Raw genomic sequence first — 17,404 nt, forward strand, 5'->3', positions numbered from 1 at the left:
AGTGGTGTGATCTCAGCTCGCTGCAACCCTCCATCTTCTGGGTTCAAGTGATTCTTATGTGTTAGCCTCCCAAGTAGCTGTGATTACAGGCATGTGCCACCATGACCAGCTACTTTTTATATTTTTTTGTAGAGATAGATGGGGCTTCACCATGTTGGCCAGGCTGGTATCAAACCCCTGGCCTCAAGTCATCCACCCACCTTGGCCTCCCAAAATGCTGGGATTACAGTCGTGAGCCACTGTGCCTGGCCTATATCCTTATTTTTTGTGAAGCATTTTACTCTGCCTTCTTCACTTGGTTTGTTTAAACCAATCTTTAAATATCATTTTCCACTCACTCCTACATTTATCTACAAATAATTATTTACTCAATAGGATGCTCAAAAGAAACTTCAAATATCTACACATTGTAAATGCCTGAATTCAGTTTTAGAGGGGACTACAAAAGTTTGTAAGTTCTCTGGGTTTACTCTTTGCTTTTTGTGTAACCTTGATTAATATGTGCCTTGGTTTTCTTCTTCCGTCTTTCTAGAATGCAAATGGAAGTAATATTTTAAATGAAACTCTTATCTTTTAATGTCTAGCTCAAATTATTTACTGCTATCTCTTACCTTCAAAATCAAAACCTAGTCCTTTCCCCTTTTTTTCTTGGGATATCTGGATTTTAATATATGTTTTTTTGTTTGTTTGTGTTTTTTTCTGTTGAGTTGTGCTTTCCTTGTATTTTATGATATGGTTTGCTTGTGTCCCCATTCAAATCTCATCTTGGATTGTAGCTCCCATAATTCCCATGTGTTTGGGTGGGACCCAGTGGGAAATAATTGAATCATATGGACGGGTTTTTCCCATGGTGATCTCATGATAATGAATAAGTCTCATGAGATCTGATGGTTTTATAAAGGGAAGTTCCCCTGCACATGTCCTGTCTTGCTTCCTGCCATATATGACATGTCTTTTGCTTTCCATCATGATAATGATTCCTCTCCAGCCATGTAGAACTGTGAGTCCGTTAAACATCTTTTTCTTGGTAAATTACCCATTCTTGGGTATGTCTTTATCAGCAGCATGAAAATACACTAATGAATTTTAACTATTATCCTCTTGTCACCTATGTAATTTGCAAATATTTTGCCCCATTCCTCAGGTTGCCTTTTATTTCATTGATTTTCCTTTACTGTGACCTCAATTAACTCATCAGGTAACCTGTAATGTTTGACACTGTTGACCTCCCTTCTTAATGTTATTCACCTTCTATATTAATCTATATTTCTTATTTCTTTGACATTAATTCCTTAACATTGGATTATTATAATCAAGCCTTGATTATTACTTATCTGGTCTTTTTATTCATCTAATCTTCTGATTTCAAGTTTCATGCATCAAAAGCATCCTTAATTCTATATGACCTCCCACTTGGCAGTTTCCTGGCTTCAAGCTGTCATCTAAATACAAATAACAAATTCACACATTTATTCAAGAGGTATATGTTAGCTTCAGCACTTTATTTTCAACTGCTTGCTGTACCACTCCACTTTGATAATATGTTACCATAGACTAGACTCAGTATATTCTTTTAAATCTTTTCATTGTTCAGTTTTTCATTGGTGTAGTAACTATTTTTATGATGCTTTGTATTTTTAGGAAGCGTTTTAATATACATTTTATTTTATTGCTGAAAGTTGAGACCTCTTTAACATAATAGAGGAAACTAAAAATTAGAGAACATAAATGAGATGTAGGTAAAATGCTGTAGAATTTTATCAAATTAACAAAGTAGTGGAAAATAATTATATAATAAAGAAGACAAGAGATGTGGGGCTTCCACAAAGGTGAAACAAGAAGCTTTGTAAATTCATTTTTTAAATGCAATGAAAACTCTGGAAAAAATTGTCAAAATCAAATTTTTTGATGATCTTGAAATTAATGACTTGAAATAATCTAAGGAGTATATATTTAAGAAAAACTTGGAATTCTGGTAAGAGCAGGATGTATTGTGGCATTTTTACTTGGATTACTTCTATGCCTCTCTCCTTAGCTCTTCAGTCTTACAACTGTAGTAACTGTGAAAACCAGCAGCTTTGCAGTCAAAAGAAATGATCTTTTTCCAAGTTTTCTAGCAGCATCCCACAAGGAAGGCATTATCATTATTTGACTTGTCTCAGAGTTTACTCTGATGGATAGGCCCTATCCCTTAGAGCATTTGTCCAAATTATTTACCAGCAATTGTTTAACATTGCAATTGCCTGAGGCTGCAATAACAGGAGCAGCAAATAAGAGATTGGCTAAAAACTTGAAGATCTGGAATATAAAATGCCCTTAGGGGATTCGAAAATCTCTGGCATTTTCCTGGGGAGCAGGCAGGTCACATGGATGTTCAAGATTGTGTGAAAGCCTGTGAAAGCCCTGAGAGTCCTAGTTTTTTACCACTGGCTGACAAAGAGAAATTGTGAGAGCTGAAAATTAAGGCTAAGTCAGAATTTTAAACTACTAGAGTACTTAAGGTATACACAACACACACACACACACACATACACACACACACACACACACATACACACACAATTATTCCTTGTCAAAGGACAGAAGATTTATTGGTTCTTTCACCATTTATAGAAACCTGTGGCAAATTTTTGCTGATCACTAACCCAACCAAGCAGAGCTTCAGTGGGCACATACTACAGTGAATACAAACTTTACAGAATTAGTTCAGAAAAGTCACTAAACCATAATAGAACAAAACAAGATCAAGAACAACAAAAACTAACCATTAGGAGGTGATGAAATGATTTCCAAAGTGGCTACATTATCTTATATAAAAAGTAGTTTTCAATAAGAAATTATGAGATGAAGCAAAAGGACACAAAGAAACAGGAAAGTATGACCAATGCCCAAGAAAATAAGAAATTGTTTAAAGCTGTCTCTAAGGGAACTTGTATTACCAGAGTCTATGGTGATATATGGACTTCCCCTACACTACTGGAATGTTTGAAGATTCCTAGAAAAGAGAATTAAAAAACAAGGGTTGGTGAGAATGTGGGTAAAGGAAAACTCTTTTAAACTGTTGGTGAGAGTTTAAATTAGTACAGCCATTATGATAAACATTATGAAGTTTCTTCCAGAAATTAAAAATAGAACTATCATATGATTCTGTAATTCCACCGCTGGGTATATATTCAAAAGGATGGAAATCTGTATGTCAAAGAAATATCTGCACTTTCATGTTCATTGCAGCATTATTCACAGTAGCCAAGATAGGGACTAAACCTGTGTCCATCAACAAATGAATAGATAAAGAAAATGTGATATATATATACAAAGAAATACTATTCAGTCTTAAAACAGAAGGAAATCCTGTCATTTGTGACATGGATGAACCTGGAGGTCATTATGTTGAGTGAAATAAGCCAGGCACAGAAAGGAAAATACTGCATGATCTCAATTGTATGTGGAATCTAAAAAAGTTCAGTTCATAGAAGAGGAGAGTAGAATAGTGGTTATCAGGGGCTGATGAGGGGAGTCGTTGGAGAGATGTGAATCAAAGGCCACAAAACTGCAGTTAGAAGAAATCAGTTCAAGAGACTTATTATATCTAGTGTAAACATTGTTATGATAATTATAACAACATATTGTATTTTTGAAAAGAGCTAAGAGAATAGATTTTTTGTTCACCACCAAAATAACTATGTAAGATAATGCCTAGATTAGCTTGATTTAGCCATTTCACAATGTGTACATATATCAAAACATCATGTTGTACATCGTAAATATATGTAATTTCTTATCCAGTAGAAGTATGAAAAAGTTGGCTGGGTGCAGTGGCTCATGCCTGTAATCCCAGCACTTTGGGAGGCCAAGATGGGTGGATCACTTGAGGTCAGGAGTTCGAGACCAGCTTGACCAATACAGAGAAACCCTGTCTCTACTAAAAATACCAAATTAGCTGGGTGTGGTGGTGCATGCCTGTAATCACAGCTACTTGGAAGGCTGAGGCAGGAGAATTGCTTGAATCCAGGAGGTGGAGGTTGTGGTGAGCGGAGATCACACCATTGCACTCCAGCCTGGGCAACAGGAGTAAAACTCCGTCTCAAAGAAAAAAAGTATTAAAAAATTCAAAAATGTATTCTAAATAAGAAGTCAGTGACAGAAGTCCACATCATACTGTTTAATTTCATTTCTAATAATTGTTCATAATAGGCTCATATGTAGAGACACAAAGTAGATTATTGTTTGCCTGAGCAGTGGGTAATAGAAAGATATAAGCACCTAGTAAACTGAAAGTTGGATTTAGCCAGGGTGTGGTCAAATGCTGCTTAAATATTTTTTATTTGTTTTATTAATACTGATGTAGAAATGTATTGAAATGGTTCATCTGTTTTCTGCCTAAAGACAATTGTGCATGGTTGATGAGAGATATTCAGACTTTCTAAGCATCACCGATCTTAGTATAAGTAGTAGCAGAATATAAGTATTATTTGTTTTGTAAGAATAATTTCCTTTGTTCCAATTTTAAATAGATTTCTTCTTATATTTCTTTTCCACTGGAGGTAGAATTTTTCTGGCTTGCTATTTTGTTAAACAGTGAATGATTTGGGGAGTATTTAAATTAAATTTCAATTTTTTTCTATGCTTTAACTTGTTGCAGTAATTTCATGTAATGTAACATACTAAAGCATAGAAAAATATTTTATGTTGATCCTACGTAATTCTTATTTTTGAATTATCTTTTCTAGGTGACTACAGATCTTCCAATAGTGTGGGGAAATCCAGAGATTACCATATACCCGAGTAAAGACATTCCATACCTTCTACATGTGCACCCTTGGAAACGTGGTGTAATGAAAGGTATACTATTTATTTTAAAATATTAGTCATTTTGCTACTACACTAGGATGGAAATATAATGAGACAAAATAAAAATGCAATTTGTTTTTCATCTTTCTATTAAGTGATTCAGAAGAAAATTTAGTTTTACATTTCAGTCATTAGCTTTCTGAATAATCAGGGCTTTGATGAACACAGTTTATGTTTAGTGCTATATTATCTTGGCCATTTATTCAAACTTATTTGTGGAACAAATTCCTATAAATGGAAATATTTAATTAAGGGTGTTTACATTTAAAATGTGATAAATACTTTCAAATAGTTATACCAGTATTTCAACCCAATGATGTTTTAAGATAATGTTTATTTACAGGACTGGGTATTATAAAAACATCATGTGGCACTTCCTTGATATATGAAAAATAAGTTAAAGATTTGATATATGTGATTTTTTTCCTTTATCTTCCCTTTTCTGTAATAAAGTATGTATTTATGCAGTTTTCTCCAATGGTCCCTAAACAAAATTACTTACATGGGAATAGGATTTAGAGGTGTTCCTATTACTTTTTGAAGGGAGAGGGATAAGAAGTGATAAAAGGAGTAATAGCTAGTACTGAGGGATTATGATTCATCAAAGGAATAAGTCATCCTATTTGGGAGAAAATTAAATTTCCTATGGTAGTTGGATACTGTTGAGGAAATTATCATAATGTAGGTAGGTGGATACAGCTTTAGAAGTTTAGAAAGCATATGCATATACACATATTCTTTCTATACTTACATATGTAGTGGCTCCTTGGATGTCGTAGCCTCTCATCCCTCCTTACCTCAACAAACTGTTTAAGAGAAGGGTATATATCTAGTATAGAAGTGATAGAGAGCTGCTGCAAAGAAGAAAGTGCAGTGTATACTGGATTCCTATGCTATTAAAAAGAAGGGAAATTTCAGAATGACAACCACAGTGATCCAATTATTACCACCGTAATAGAATTTATGTAGGAAGAAACAGCTGCCCATGCCCACTCCCTGCTTCTCATGTGCTTAACCTCAAATGCCAACACAACAAAAATTGTTAGCATCTTCTGAAATATTCCTCTTGTTTTTGAGGTGTTTGGATTTACAAAGCCCATTAATAAGTCCTCATTTGATAGGTAGATTTGAGCTATAATGTCTCTAGTCCAAGCATTTTCATAAACTAACATAGTTTTACCATTTTTTAGGTAATCCATAAGAAGCGAATTGATTTAAAGAAATGTCAATTAAAAAATAAATAAATAAATAAATAAATAAATAAATAAAAGAAATGTAAATTTTCATTTTCATTATAATTGTCAATGACAGTACTAGTAGTTGGTATATATTCCTTAATTTTAGAGTTTTAACTAGTCTTTTGTAAAAGGCAACAAGTCATTCAGAATCGGTGTAATTAGTTTTGATAAAGCATAGTCAATCTCAGTTTCCTGTTCTATAGAAGGCAGTGAGTTCTGCTACTTATGAGAAGAAAGACGTAAGAAACCATAAACTGTGAAATATTGTTGAATTCAGAATGTTTATAGCAGCCACAAAGCCCCTGGTCTCAAACTCTTAAAGTTATTGGAATAGACTTATGAAAAATTAAATAATTAGATTTGGCAGGCCTTTCCTTTGTGTAATCTTTTCTGTTGTTGTTGGTTTTAGCAGCTTTTATGATACCACAATATCTCAATACATATTTTCACTATTCAGATATGGACTATTAACATGTTGGTTTGAAAGGATTTAGAAGGTAGATGATGTAACCTGAGGCAGCTCAGGTGACAATGTTAAGTGAGGATGAATTAGGTTAATGTTTCTGGCTATCCAAACCATTTTACAGGCTTCATAATTTTGAAAAATATTTACGAAACATCATCACATTAGCTGTTTCCAAGGCACTGCCTTAGAATTAAATTAATTGTGCCATTATGATTTGGAAAAACAGCCTGTAAAAGGGAGCCTAGCTCTAATTTTTATTGATATTACTATTGGAAGACTTAAACTATAGATTTAAGCTGCAGATTAAGCAGTGTAAATACAATTGCTTCTGAACAGCTGCTAACTAATCTGAAGTGATATAATGAAAACTAGATTATAAAAATTTCAAACATATGCGAATTTGCCTGCTTTTGCTGGTTAAAGAACCGTATCCATGTATGGGTGCATGCATGTATACACACATGTGTGTATGCATCAGATACTTTTTAAAAATTTTGTGTTCATTTTCAATTCTGTTCTTATATATAATTATTTACTAAAGACCTATGATTTAGAAAGCCTTAATAAACATAGTAGTTATGAAAAAAGCTGACACTCAACTAATTATGCTTTGCTTATTGAAATATTATAACAGCTGGTTTTTTCTTATATGTTGGCAAATATTCAGTTGTTTGAGCTTCACTATCAAATAACCCTTGCCAGTCTAGACACCACAGCCCCTCACCCAGAACCCTTGGAACCTCCCAGCAATTTAGCAGCAACTAAAGTGTTAACACATAAAACATCAGAATGCTTCAGGACCTAGATCAGGTGTCCTTTCTGATTGGTCAGTGTTGGTATATAGGTTTGTTTATTTATTTTGAATATTGCTACTATATCTAAATAATATGATGTGGCTCCTGCTTCCTGGAAATTCACATCTGGTGGTAGAAATTGGTATCGACAAATCATCTCAATCAAGGTATGCTTTGATACATCTAAAGTTTAATCATAGCACTGGGAGCATGGTGAAAGGAAATAATAATCCCAACAATGGGGGTCTGAGAGGAGGGCTTCATCGGGGATGGTGGATTTGATCTGAACCTTGAAGGATATGGCAGGGGGTTGGAGGAACCTTCCAGTGGAGAAATAACCTTATTGAAAACACAGAGAGGACAGTTTCTGTAAATTAAAAAGTAGATGGGTATGTTTGGAGTATGTGTGTGAGGTAGGGAATATAGAGTGACATACAATTAGCAATGCAAGTAGACATTTTAGGGCAGAATTTTATTTTACTTTGCACCAGGAACCATTGAAGATTGCTGTGGAAGCAAGGGGCATGAGTTAACTGAGTTTAAAAAAGGGAACTCTGGAGGTAATATATAAAACAGACAGGAGGGGTGTGATAGGCCACTAAGATCTGGGAGATCATTTAGGGGTCTTTGGCAATATCCAAGGTAATCAGTTCTGTGTACCGACTCCCAAGAGAAAACCCTAGGTCAAGAGTTTAATTGCAAGTAGTTAATCTGAGAGCTGATCCTGGAAAGCACACTAAGTAAATGGGGAAGTGAGATGCTGGAGGGAGAAAGCCGATAAGTAAGCAAGCTAGCTTTCAGATTACTGCTGAAAACAGGGATCTCACTGGGGACCTTCAGAAAGAATTGTCATATTGAAGCACAAGGGAGTTGGAGTATTATCCATTAAGCCTTATTTATAATAGATCAAAATTTTCTCTTAGGTCAGAGATCTGTACAGTGAGTGCCCACAGACAAAGAGTTGTAGGAAATGACTGGTATGTATAGGAACTCTCTGCAGGGAGGATTTTTGTGGGGGCACTGTTATACCAGTATTATATTTGGTATGTTTGTTGGTAGAAAGAAATTCTGGGAACTGGGTGGATTTGGAATTTTTCAAAGCAGCCTGCAGTGATCTACAATCACATTCCAAGTGTGCCTGTGTGTAGGTTTGCTTCAAATGCCTATTTGACCATGGAACAAAAAGTGAAGATGGGCCATTCTAAATCAGAGTTAGGGCAGAAGAAACTAGACAATGATAATGAATTAAGAAACAGAGGGACAGCTTCAAGATAAATAAAGAGGGAAAATGATTCTGTAGCAGGTTGAGTTCCCAGGAGAACAGATTCTGAGATAGGAGGTTAGAAAGCAGGACATTTATTAGAGAAAGTGTTATGAGCAACACTTCCGGAACAAAAAAGATAAAGTATATTCAGCAGGGGTAGAGAAAGAGCTTTGGCAAAGGCCCACTGAAGGCTTCAGACAACTCATTAAGGCCCCTGAAGCTGGGATGGCCCTTCAGAGTTGTCCCTAGTCAGCAGAAAGAGATTAAGCCTTCACAGTACTCTGTTGATCAGTCGTTGAAAGTGGGCTACATGTGGAAGGAGGTTTGACTTTGAGTGAAGCTTTTATTTTATTTTTTCAAGTAAGGTGCTGCATGAAAAAATAAGCCCTATTTTTTCAAGAGGGCTGACCTGATGGTTATCTTCCAGCATTATTTCCAGTAGCTATAGGAGTAAGTGCCTCATTCCTGAAACGATATATCATTAGTGCATTGGAGTGTCTTCCATAGTTGTATTTGATGAAAACTGAATATGAAAAAGAAAGGAGAAAATAGAGTCCAATGTACTTCTGACACTAAGAAGCTCTAAGCAAAGTGATACCAATAACTGTGAGGGGAAAGTAATCAGAAGGAGAAGCTTACTGCTTAGGAATGAAAGCCTAGTTCTATCTTGACTTCAAAGTTATCTTTTTATGTCATTAAGTTTCAGAAAAAAATTGAAAATATATAATAAGTCAACCTAGATACAAAAACACAAAACCTTAAGGAGAAACAAACAAACAAATCCAAGCCAAAATCACCATGTTTGCAGGTGTGAGAGAAATAATGTGTTAATGCAATAAAATATGATTGCTTAATTCTTTCTTTTGTGACTATAACATGACCTATCTGATATAGATACATATGAGAATACAAAAAGCTATTACTACTATTCATTGTTACAGGATTAGTGTGTAACCAACTGTAGACACAGAGTAATGGCCTGCTGCTTATTTGCAGTGGTGAAATATGCAACTAAATTTTTATTTATGTTAGCTAGAAGCTGTTTTGTTTGGCACAACACTATTATACAGGTGAAGATGAGTAGGCCTTAATGGTGATTGTATACTTTATTAATAGTAATCCTTAATTTTATTTTGATTGCAACAACATAATATGGTTCACAAATATGATTTAGATATGGCTGTAAAGATGCATGTTCACGACCTAAAGCAACTAATTTGTAACATAGTACTAGCAAAACTAACTCGTAAGTATAAGAATTGAGATTATATCATTTGGTATATATTACACATCATTTTCCTAACAATTTGCTCCAGGTGTCCTTTAATAATCTACATAGATCTCATGTCTCTGGCATGACTTTTCTGAGCTCTGTATGAGGATGTCACTAATCAGCTTAGTGTTTTTCAGTTTGTGAATATCAGGGTTAAACTACAGCTTTAAAAAACATGTTTTACAAACAACAAACAGGTAACTGTAGACTTGTAAAGATACTTCTGTGGCTCCCTTTCTATGTCTAGAGCTAGGAAGCTAAATCATTAATTTGGGATTTGTTGGTCCAAAAATATGTGAAAACTGTACCCCAAACCATGCAAATGTGAGCTCTTTGACTAATGATTTTGCTATTTGATTCCCATTTATAGTCCCTAAAGCCAAGATTCCAACTATTACTGGGTAGCATATATCCCAGAACAAATGTCATCTCCAGTGATGACCCACTACAGTAGATTCATGCTGTTTTAGTTTCTGTGTGTTTAACTTAAAATTTTCAGTTGGAAGAGGATTCTCTGAATTTCCAAATAAAAATGGAAACCCATAAATATTTTTAAAAAGCTTTCATGGTTAACTAGCACAGTTGATTTTTTTAAAGCCTTAGTATAGGACTTCATAATTATCTCTTGGGAACTTCTACATATAAGCAACAAATATACTTTCATCTCCAAGGAAAAAGTTTTTAGAATTCTTACAGTCATCAATGACATTTTATTTGTGAACCTGAAGGACATAAAAAGAGGGGGTACAACTCAGTAATCGAATAATCTTCCCTTTGCCCACAGGATTGATGGAAGTGCAACAGAGAAAGGCTATTACAAGAATCATTTATTGAATTATGAGCCGTTTAAACGCATGAACAAAACCAGGCTAGAAGACTTTATTATTTTGATCATGACCTGGTGGCCTAAAACTGTCTCCAAATATTATACAACAAGAATATTTTCTTTTTCTTTTTATAAATTGAGACAGGGTCTAATCCTTTTGCCCAGGCTAGAGTTCAGGTGATGTGAACATGGCTCACTGTAGCTTCAACCTCCTGGACTCAGCAATCCTCCCACCTCAACCTCCTATGTAGTTGGGACAACAGTTGTGCACCACCACGCCTGGCTGTTTTTTAATTTTTTAACATATGGAATCTGACCATGTTACTCAGGCTGTTCTTGAACTCCTGGGCTCAAGTAATCCATCTGCCTTGGCCTCCCAAATTGCTGAGATTATAGGCACGAGCCACTGCACCTGGCCAGCAAAAATATTTGCACACAGTGTGTATTTTGTGCACTTACAGTGGCAAGTCTTTGGATTTTATATAACACTACGTGGACTCAATTCACTGTAGTCACCAAGGTGCTTTAAATCTTTTTACTCCACACTGAGAACTAAGTACAAAGGACCGATGGGTTTCCAGTCACATGAGTAGTCTTTGTTTCTAACTTGAACATCGATGCTATAGTAGTGTGAAATTTTCTTATTATTCATCGCCCTTAGTAACCTCGTAGCTCTAGCAAGTAAGAATGATCAATTTTGATTTTGTCAAAATTCACCTCGTATTTTGTTTAACAGCACCCAAAAGTGCTTTCTTACTTGCTGAAAAATTACTGTTCATTAAATTTAACACAACTGTAAACTTCATACTTGTTTATGTATAGCCAACGATTCATTTCTAAAAATTTGTAATTTGAAACTTGCTACACTAGAATGGGATCTGTTATGATATTGGCATAAGAAATCTTTGTTCAAACAATTGCAAACAAGCTTTTAGTTAGCTTTGATCAAGGATCCCCAAACCAATAGAGTTGGCTTGAGAAATATGAAGTTTTGTTTTTTTTAACACTAAATATATACTATTGATATATTTAGTATATAGGCTTATTATTTATTATTAGGCTTATTTTGTCTTTATAAAACGATTTTTAGGTATTACTTTCTAGAATATAAAGAAACAATTTTCTTTACAATGAGAGCTCTTTAATATTTATTATTTTTATTCTGGAATATAAGCCATAGTACATTTGAATATCCTGAATAAGCCGTCTTTGATTTTTGACATTTAATTAATGCATAACTATTTTTAGGACTTGAAACAGGAATATTATAGCAATTGAGGATAACTTTATATAAAATGTAGTTTCAGTGTGAGTTTATGTATCTTAGGAATATGTAATATTTTCGGAAATAAATGCGGCTTTTTACAAATGAAAGGCCACTGTCAACATATAATTTTTTTTATGTTTCCATGTTACATAAATAAAAGACTCTGATTACTTACCTGGTACCACTGTGGTACCTCAGTCAGATTATTCCATCCCTAGAGCAGAGCATCGGTTTCTTCATCCATAGTAATGCAATATAAATAATTCCTCTATCACCTCTTATGTCATCAATGAGTAATAGCACTGTGAAGCCTCTAATGTAGAACATGCAGAAGGCAGTAAAATAAATTTTCTTATTATATTACGTAATTTGACACACATCACTTCAACTACCAATATTATCTTTCTTTAATTGTGCAATCTTGGGTAATTTACTTAACCTCCCTGAATATCAGGTTTTTTTGTTTGTGAAATATAGATAATATTTAGAGTTTCAGGGTGTCTAAATAAATACAGTATTTGATATAGGCACTATTATTTTCTTTGTTGTACCAAGAAGGAAACTAAGTCATGGAGAGCTTAATTTTTTTAGTCTTCTGGTTTGTCAATGGCGGAACTGGAATTGGAGCCTGGGAAGTTTGACTCCAAAGTATTCACTCTGCATCACTCCACCACAATGTGTCTTATTAATTTTTTTTCTTTCCTACTTTTATTTAGATTCAGGGAGTACATGTGTAAGTTTGTTACATGAGTAAATTGCATGTTGCTGAGGCTTGGTGTACAAATGACTTTGTCACCAAGGTATTTAGCATAGTACCTGATAAGTAGTTTTCCAACCAATGCCCTTCTCCCCGCTTTTCCCCTCAGGCCATCCCCAGTGTCTATTGCTCCCATCTTTGTGCCCATGTCTATTAATCTTTAGCTCTCATTTATAAGTGAGAACATGTGATATTTGGTTTTTTGTTCCTGTGTTAGTTTGTTCAGGATAATGACCTCCAGCTGCATCTATGTTGCTGCAAATGACACAATTTCATTCATTTTTATGGCTGCATAGTGTTCTATGGTGTGTGTGTGTGTGTGTGTGTGTGTGTGTGTGTGTGTACACTATTGCTGGTCATCTTGGTTGATTCCATGCCTTTGTTATTGTGAATAGCCCTGTGATAAACAATATGAGTACATATGTACTTTTGGTGGAACGATTTATTTCCCTTTGGATATATGCCACATAGTAGGATTGCTGGGTCAAATGATAGTTCATAGTTCTTTAAGAAGTATCCAAACTGCTTTCCACAGAGGCTGAACTAATTTGCATTCCCAGTGTAAATTACACACAGCAATGTGTAAGTGTTCTTTTTTCTTCACAACCTCACCAGCATCTGTTATTTTCTGACTTTTAGTAATAACCATTCAGATTGGCATGAGATGGTTATCTCATAGAGCTTTTGATTAACATGTCTCTAATATTTAGTTATGATCAGTATTTTTCATATATTTGTTGATTACATGTTTGTCTTTTAAGAAGAGTCTGTTCATGTATTTAGCTACATTTTAATGGAGTAGTTTGCTTTGTGCTTATTGATTTAAGTTACTTATAGGTATTAGACCTTTCTTGAGTGCATACTTTGCAAATTATTTTCTCCCGTTCCGTAAGTTTGTCTGTTTAATATGTTGTCTGTTTCTCTTGCTATGTAGAAGCTTTTTAGTTTAATTAGGTCCTCCTTGTCTGGTTTTGATTTTGTTACAATTGCTTTTGGTATATTCAATAAGACATCTTTGCCAAAGTCTGTGTTCAGAATGGTATGTCTTAGGTTTTCTTCTAGGATTTTTTATAGTTTAGGGTCTTACATTTAAGTCTTTAATCAACCTTGAGTTCCATTTTGTGTTTGGTGAAAGGAAGAAGTACAGTTTCAATCTTGGACATATGGCTAGACAATTATCCCAGTACTATTTATTGAGTAGGGAGTCCTTTCCTTATTGCTTGTTATTGTTGACTTTGTCAAAGATCAGATGGCTGTAGGTGTTCAGCTTTATTTCTGGTTTCTGTAAAGTGTTGGATTGGTCGATGTGTCTATCTCTGTACAAGTACCTTCCTATTTTGGTTACTTTAGCTTTGTGGTATAGTTTCATGTTAGGTAGTGTGATGCCTTTGGCTTTGTGTTTCTTTTAATTTTTTTACTTTTTAATTTTTGTGGATATATATTGTATATATTTATGGGGTACATGAAATAGTTTGATAAGGGCATGCAGTGTGAAATACATCATGGAGAATGGGATATCCATTCCCTCAAACATCTATTATTTGTTAACAGACAATCCAAATACAACCTTTTAGTTATTTTAAAATGTACAGTTATGATTGTCTATAGTCACCCTGTTGTGCTGTCAAACAGAGGTCTTATTCATTTCTTCTATTGCATCATACCCATTAACCATTCCTACCTCTCACCAATCCCCCACTACCCTTCCCAGTCTCTGGTAACCATCCTTCTACTCTCTGACACCATAAATTCAGTTGTTTTTATTTTTAGATCCAGAAATAAGTGAGAAAATGCAATGTTTGTCTTTCTGTGCCTGGTTCGTTTCATTTAACCTAATGATTTCCAATTGCATCTATGTTATTACGAATGATAGGCTCTCATTTTTTATGGCTAAATAGTACTCCATTGTGTATATGTACACATTTTCTTTATTCATCTGTTGATGTATACTTAGGTTGCTTCCAAAACTTAAATATCGTGAACAGTGCTGCAGCAAACATGGGAGTATAGATATCTCTTAGATATCTTGATTTCTTTTATTTTAGATATATGCTCAGTGGTGGGATTACTGAATCAAATGGTATATATATTTTTTGTTTTTTAAGGAACCTCAAAACTGTTCTTCACAGTTGTGCTAATTTACATTCCCAACAACAGCATATGAGGGTTCCCCTTTCTCCACATCCTCTCCAGCATTCGTTATTGCCTGCCTTTTGGATATAAGCCATTTCACCTGGGGTGAGATGATATCTCATTGTAGTTTTGATTTGCATTTCTCTGATGATCAATAATTTTGTGTGATTGTCAAAATCTCTTGGTAGATCTCTAAGAACTTATTTTATAAATCTGGGTGTTCCTATAAATCTGGGTGTGTATACATTTAGTATAGTAAGTCTTCTTGTTAGATAGAGCCTTTTGTCATTATGTAATGTCCTTTGTCCTTTTTGGTCATTGTTGATTTAAAATTGTTTTATGTAAGAATTGCAATGCCTATTCCTTTTCTGTTTTCAGTTTGCATTATGGATCTTTCTCTATCCCATTATTTTGAAACTATGGGTTTTGTTACTTGCGACATGGGTCTTTTGAAGATAGCAGATAGTTGGTTTGTGCTTATTTATTCAACTTGCCACTCTATGCTTTTTAAGTTGGATATTTAACCAATTTACATTGCATCAATACTAATATGTGAGGGTTTGATCTTGTTATCGTGCTGTTAGGTGGTTGGTATGTAGACTTGATTGTATAGTTGATTTATAGTGTCAATAGAGCATGTTCTTAAGTGTGTTTTTGTGGTGGCAGGTATTGTTCTTTTATTTCCATGTTTAGTACTTTTTTAGGACCTTTTTAAAGGCAGATCTGGTGGCAACAAATTTGTTTAGCGTTTGCTTGTCTGAAAAGGATTTCATTTCTTATTCACATATGAAGTTTACTTTGGTGAGAAATGAAATTCTTGATTGGAATTATTTTCTTTAAGGATGTTGAAAATAGGCCCCTTATTTCTTCTGGTTTGTAAGGTTTCTGCTGAAACTTCTATGAATAGCTTTATGGGGTTCCCTTTGTAAGTGACCTTCCCTTTCTTCTAGGTGCCTTGAATATTTTTTCTCTTACATTGACCTTGGAGAATCTGATGACTATGTGTTTTGAGAATGGTCATCTTGCATAATATCTCACAGGGGTCCTCTACATTTCTTGAATTTGCATCCCAATCTCTAATGAGACTGAGAAAATTTCTGTAGACTGTCTCCTCAAATATGGTTTCAAAGTTGCTTGCTTTCTCTCCTTCTCTTTCAGGAATACCAGTGACTTGTAGATGTGGTGTCTTTACTTAATCCCATATTTCTTGGATATTTTCTTCATTTTCTAAAAATTTTTTTAAATTTTTGTCTGTATGATTTGCTTGGAATGAGTGATCTTCCAGGTCTGATATTCTTTCCTCAGCTTGATCTATTCTGTTGTTAATGCTTCCAGTTGTATTTTGAAATTCCTGTAGTGAAATTTTCATTTCCATAAGCTCAGTTGGGTTTTCTTAAATTAGCTATATCATCTTTCAATTATTGGATCGATTATTGTTTTCCTTGGATTGGGTTTCAGCCTTCTCTTATATCTTGATGAGCTTTCTTACCATTCAGATTTTGAATTCTATGTCTGACATTTCAGCCATTTCAATCTGGTTAAGAACCATTTCTGGGAAGATAGTGTGATTTTATTTGGAGGTAAAAAGACATTGTAACTTTTAGACTTGCCAGAGTTCTGTGCTGGTTCTTTCTATCTGTGAGGGCTGATACTCCTTTATCATTTGAAGTTGCTGTCATTTGGATGGGCTTTATATTTTTATGATCACTATTGCCCTTGATTGTGACTGTTGTGCAAGTTGTGTATAATTAAATGACTAAGTTTCTGGATGCTTTCAGAGGGCGGATGCTTTCAGAGGGCAAATGCTCAATTCCACATTGCTGGGCTGTGTGCTGTATCCATGAGTAGCTGGTACTGGATACATGGCTTTGTCCACTGTTCTCTTGAGGTTAAGCCCCAGCTGGGATAGAGGAACCGAGACACTGCCAGATTATTGGCAGCAGCACTCCATAGGGGATGGTGGGGACATGGTGAGTATAAATGCTCCAGTAGGGGTGGTGGCAGCACTATGGGTGGGAAGTGCTCTGATGGGGTACTTGGGGGTACCACAGGTGGAAGACTCTCCAGCAGGAGTGCCATGGATGGGATGCACTTGGGCTGGGTTGATGGTGGCACCAACTGGTGGGACACACTGTGACAGGGGTGGTAGGGATACCACAGGTGGGATGCACTCCAGCAAGGGTGACACTAGAAGAAAGTGCCTGGGGGGAAGGCCAAGAGCTAGAAGTGCTCCAGTGAACATAGCGTGGGCACTATTTGCAAGAGGTGCTCTGACAGGGGCATTGTGGGTGGGAAGCCATCTGGCAGGGGATTCCATGGGCAGAAAGTGCTTCTGTGTGACAGTAGTGGTGTGGCAGCTGGTTGTGACCCATAGGGACAGTGGTGAGGTTGTAGGCAAATGCATTCTGGTGGGAGGATGTCAGCAAAAGTGCTCCAGTGGGGTGACAGGAGGATAAGGTTAAAGTGTTGTGGTGGTGGATGCTGGCAAAAAATGTTTTGGTGGGGTAGCTAAGGCTGTACTGCATGCAGGCATGG

The 17,404-nt window shown here is 35.4% G+C and overlaps 1 protein-coding gene across 1 annotated transcript in view; it reads left to right on the plus strand.

The window, feature by feature from the left end:
* Positions 1-17,404, plus strand: part of CFAP47 (cilia and flagella associated protein 47) — a 437,978-nt gene that overhangs the window by 303,942 nt on the left and 116,632 nt on the right. Inside the window, exon 48 of the mRNA XM_078364097.1 lies at positions 4,731-4,842. Within this exon, the coding sequence (XP_078220223.1) occupies positions 4,731-4,842 (112 nt within the window). The remainder of the gene's footprint in view (positions 1-4,730; positions 4,843-17,404) is intronic.

Source organism: Callithrix jacchus, chromosome X (genome assembly GCF_049354715.1).
Source record: "Callithrix jacchus isolate 240 chromosome X, calJac240_pri, whole genome shotgun sequence".
Lineage (NCBI taxonomy): Eukaryota > Metazoa > Chordata > Mammalia > Primates > Cebidae > Callithrix > Callithrix jacchus.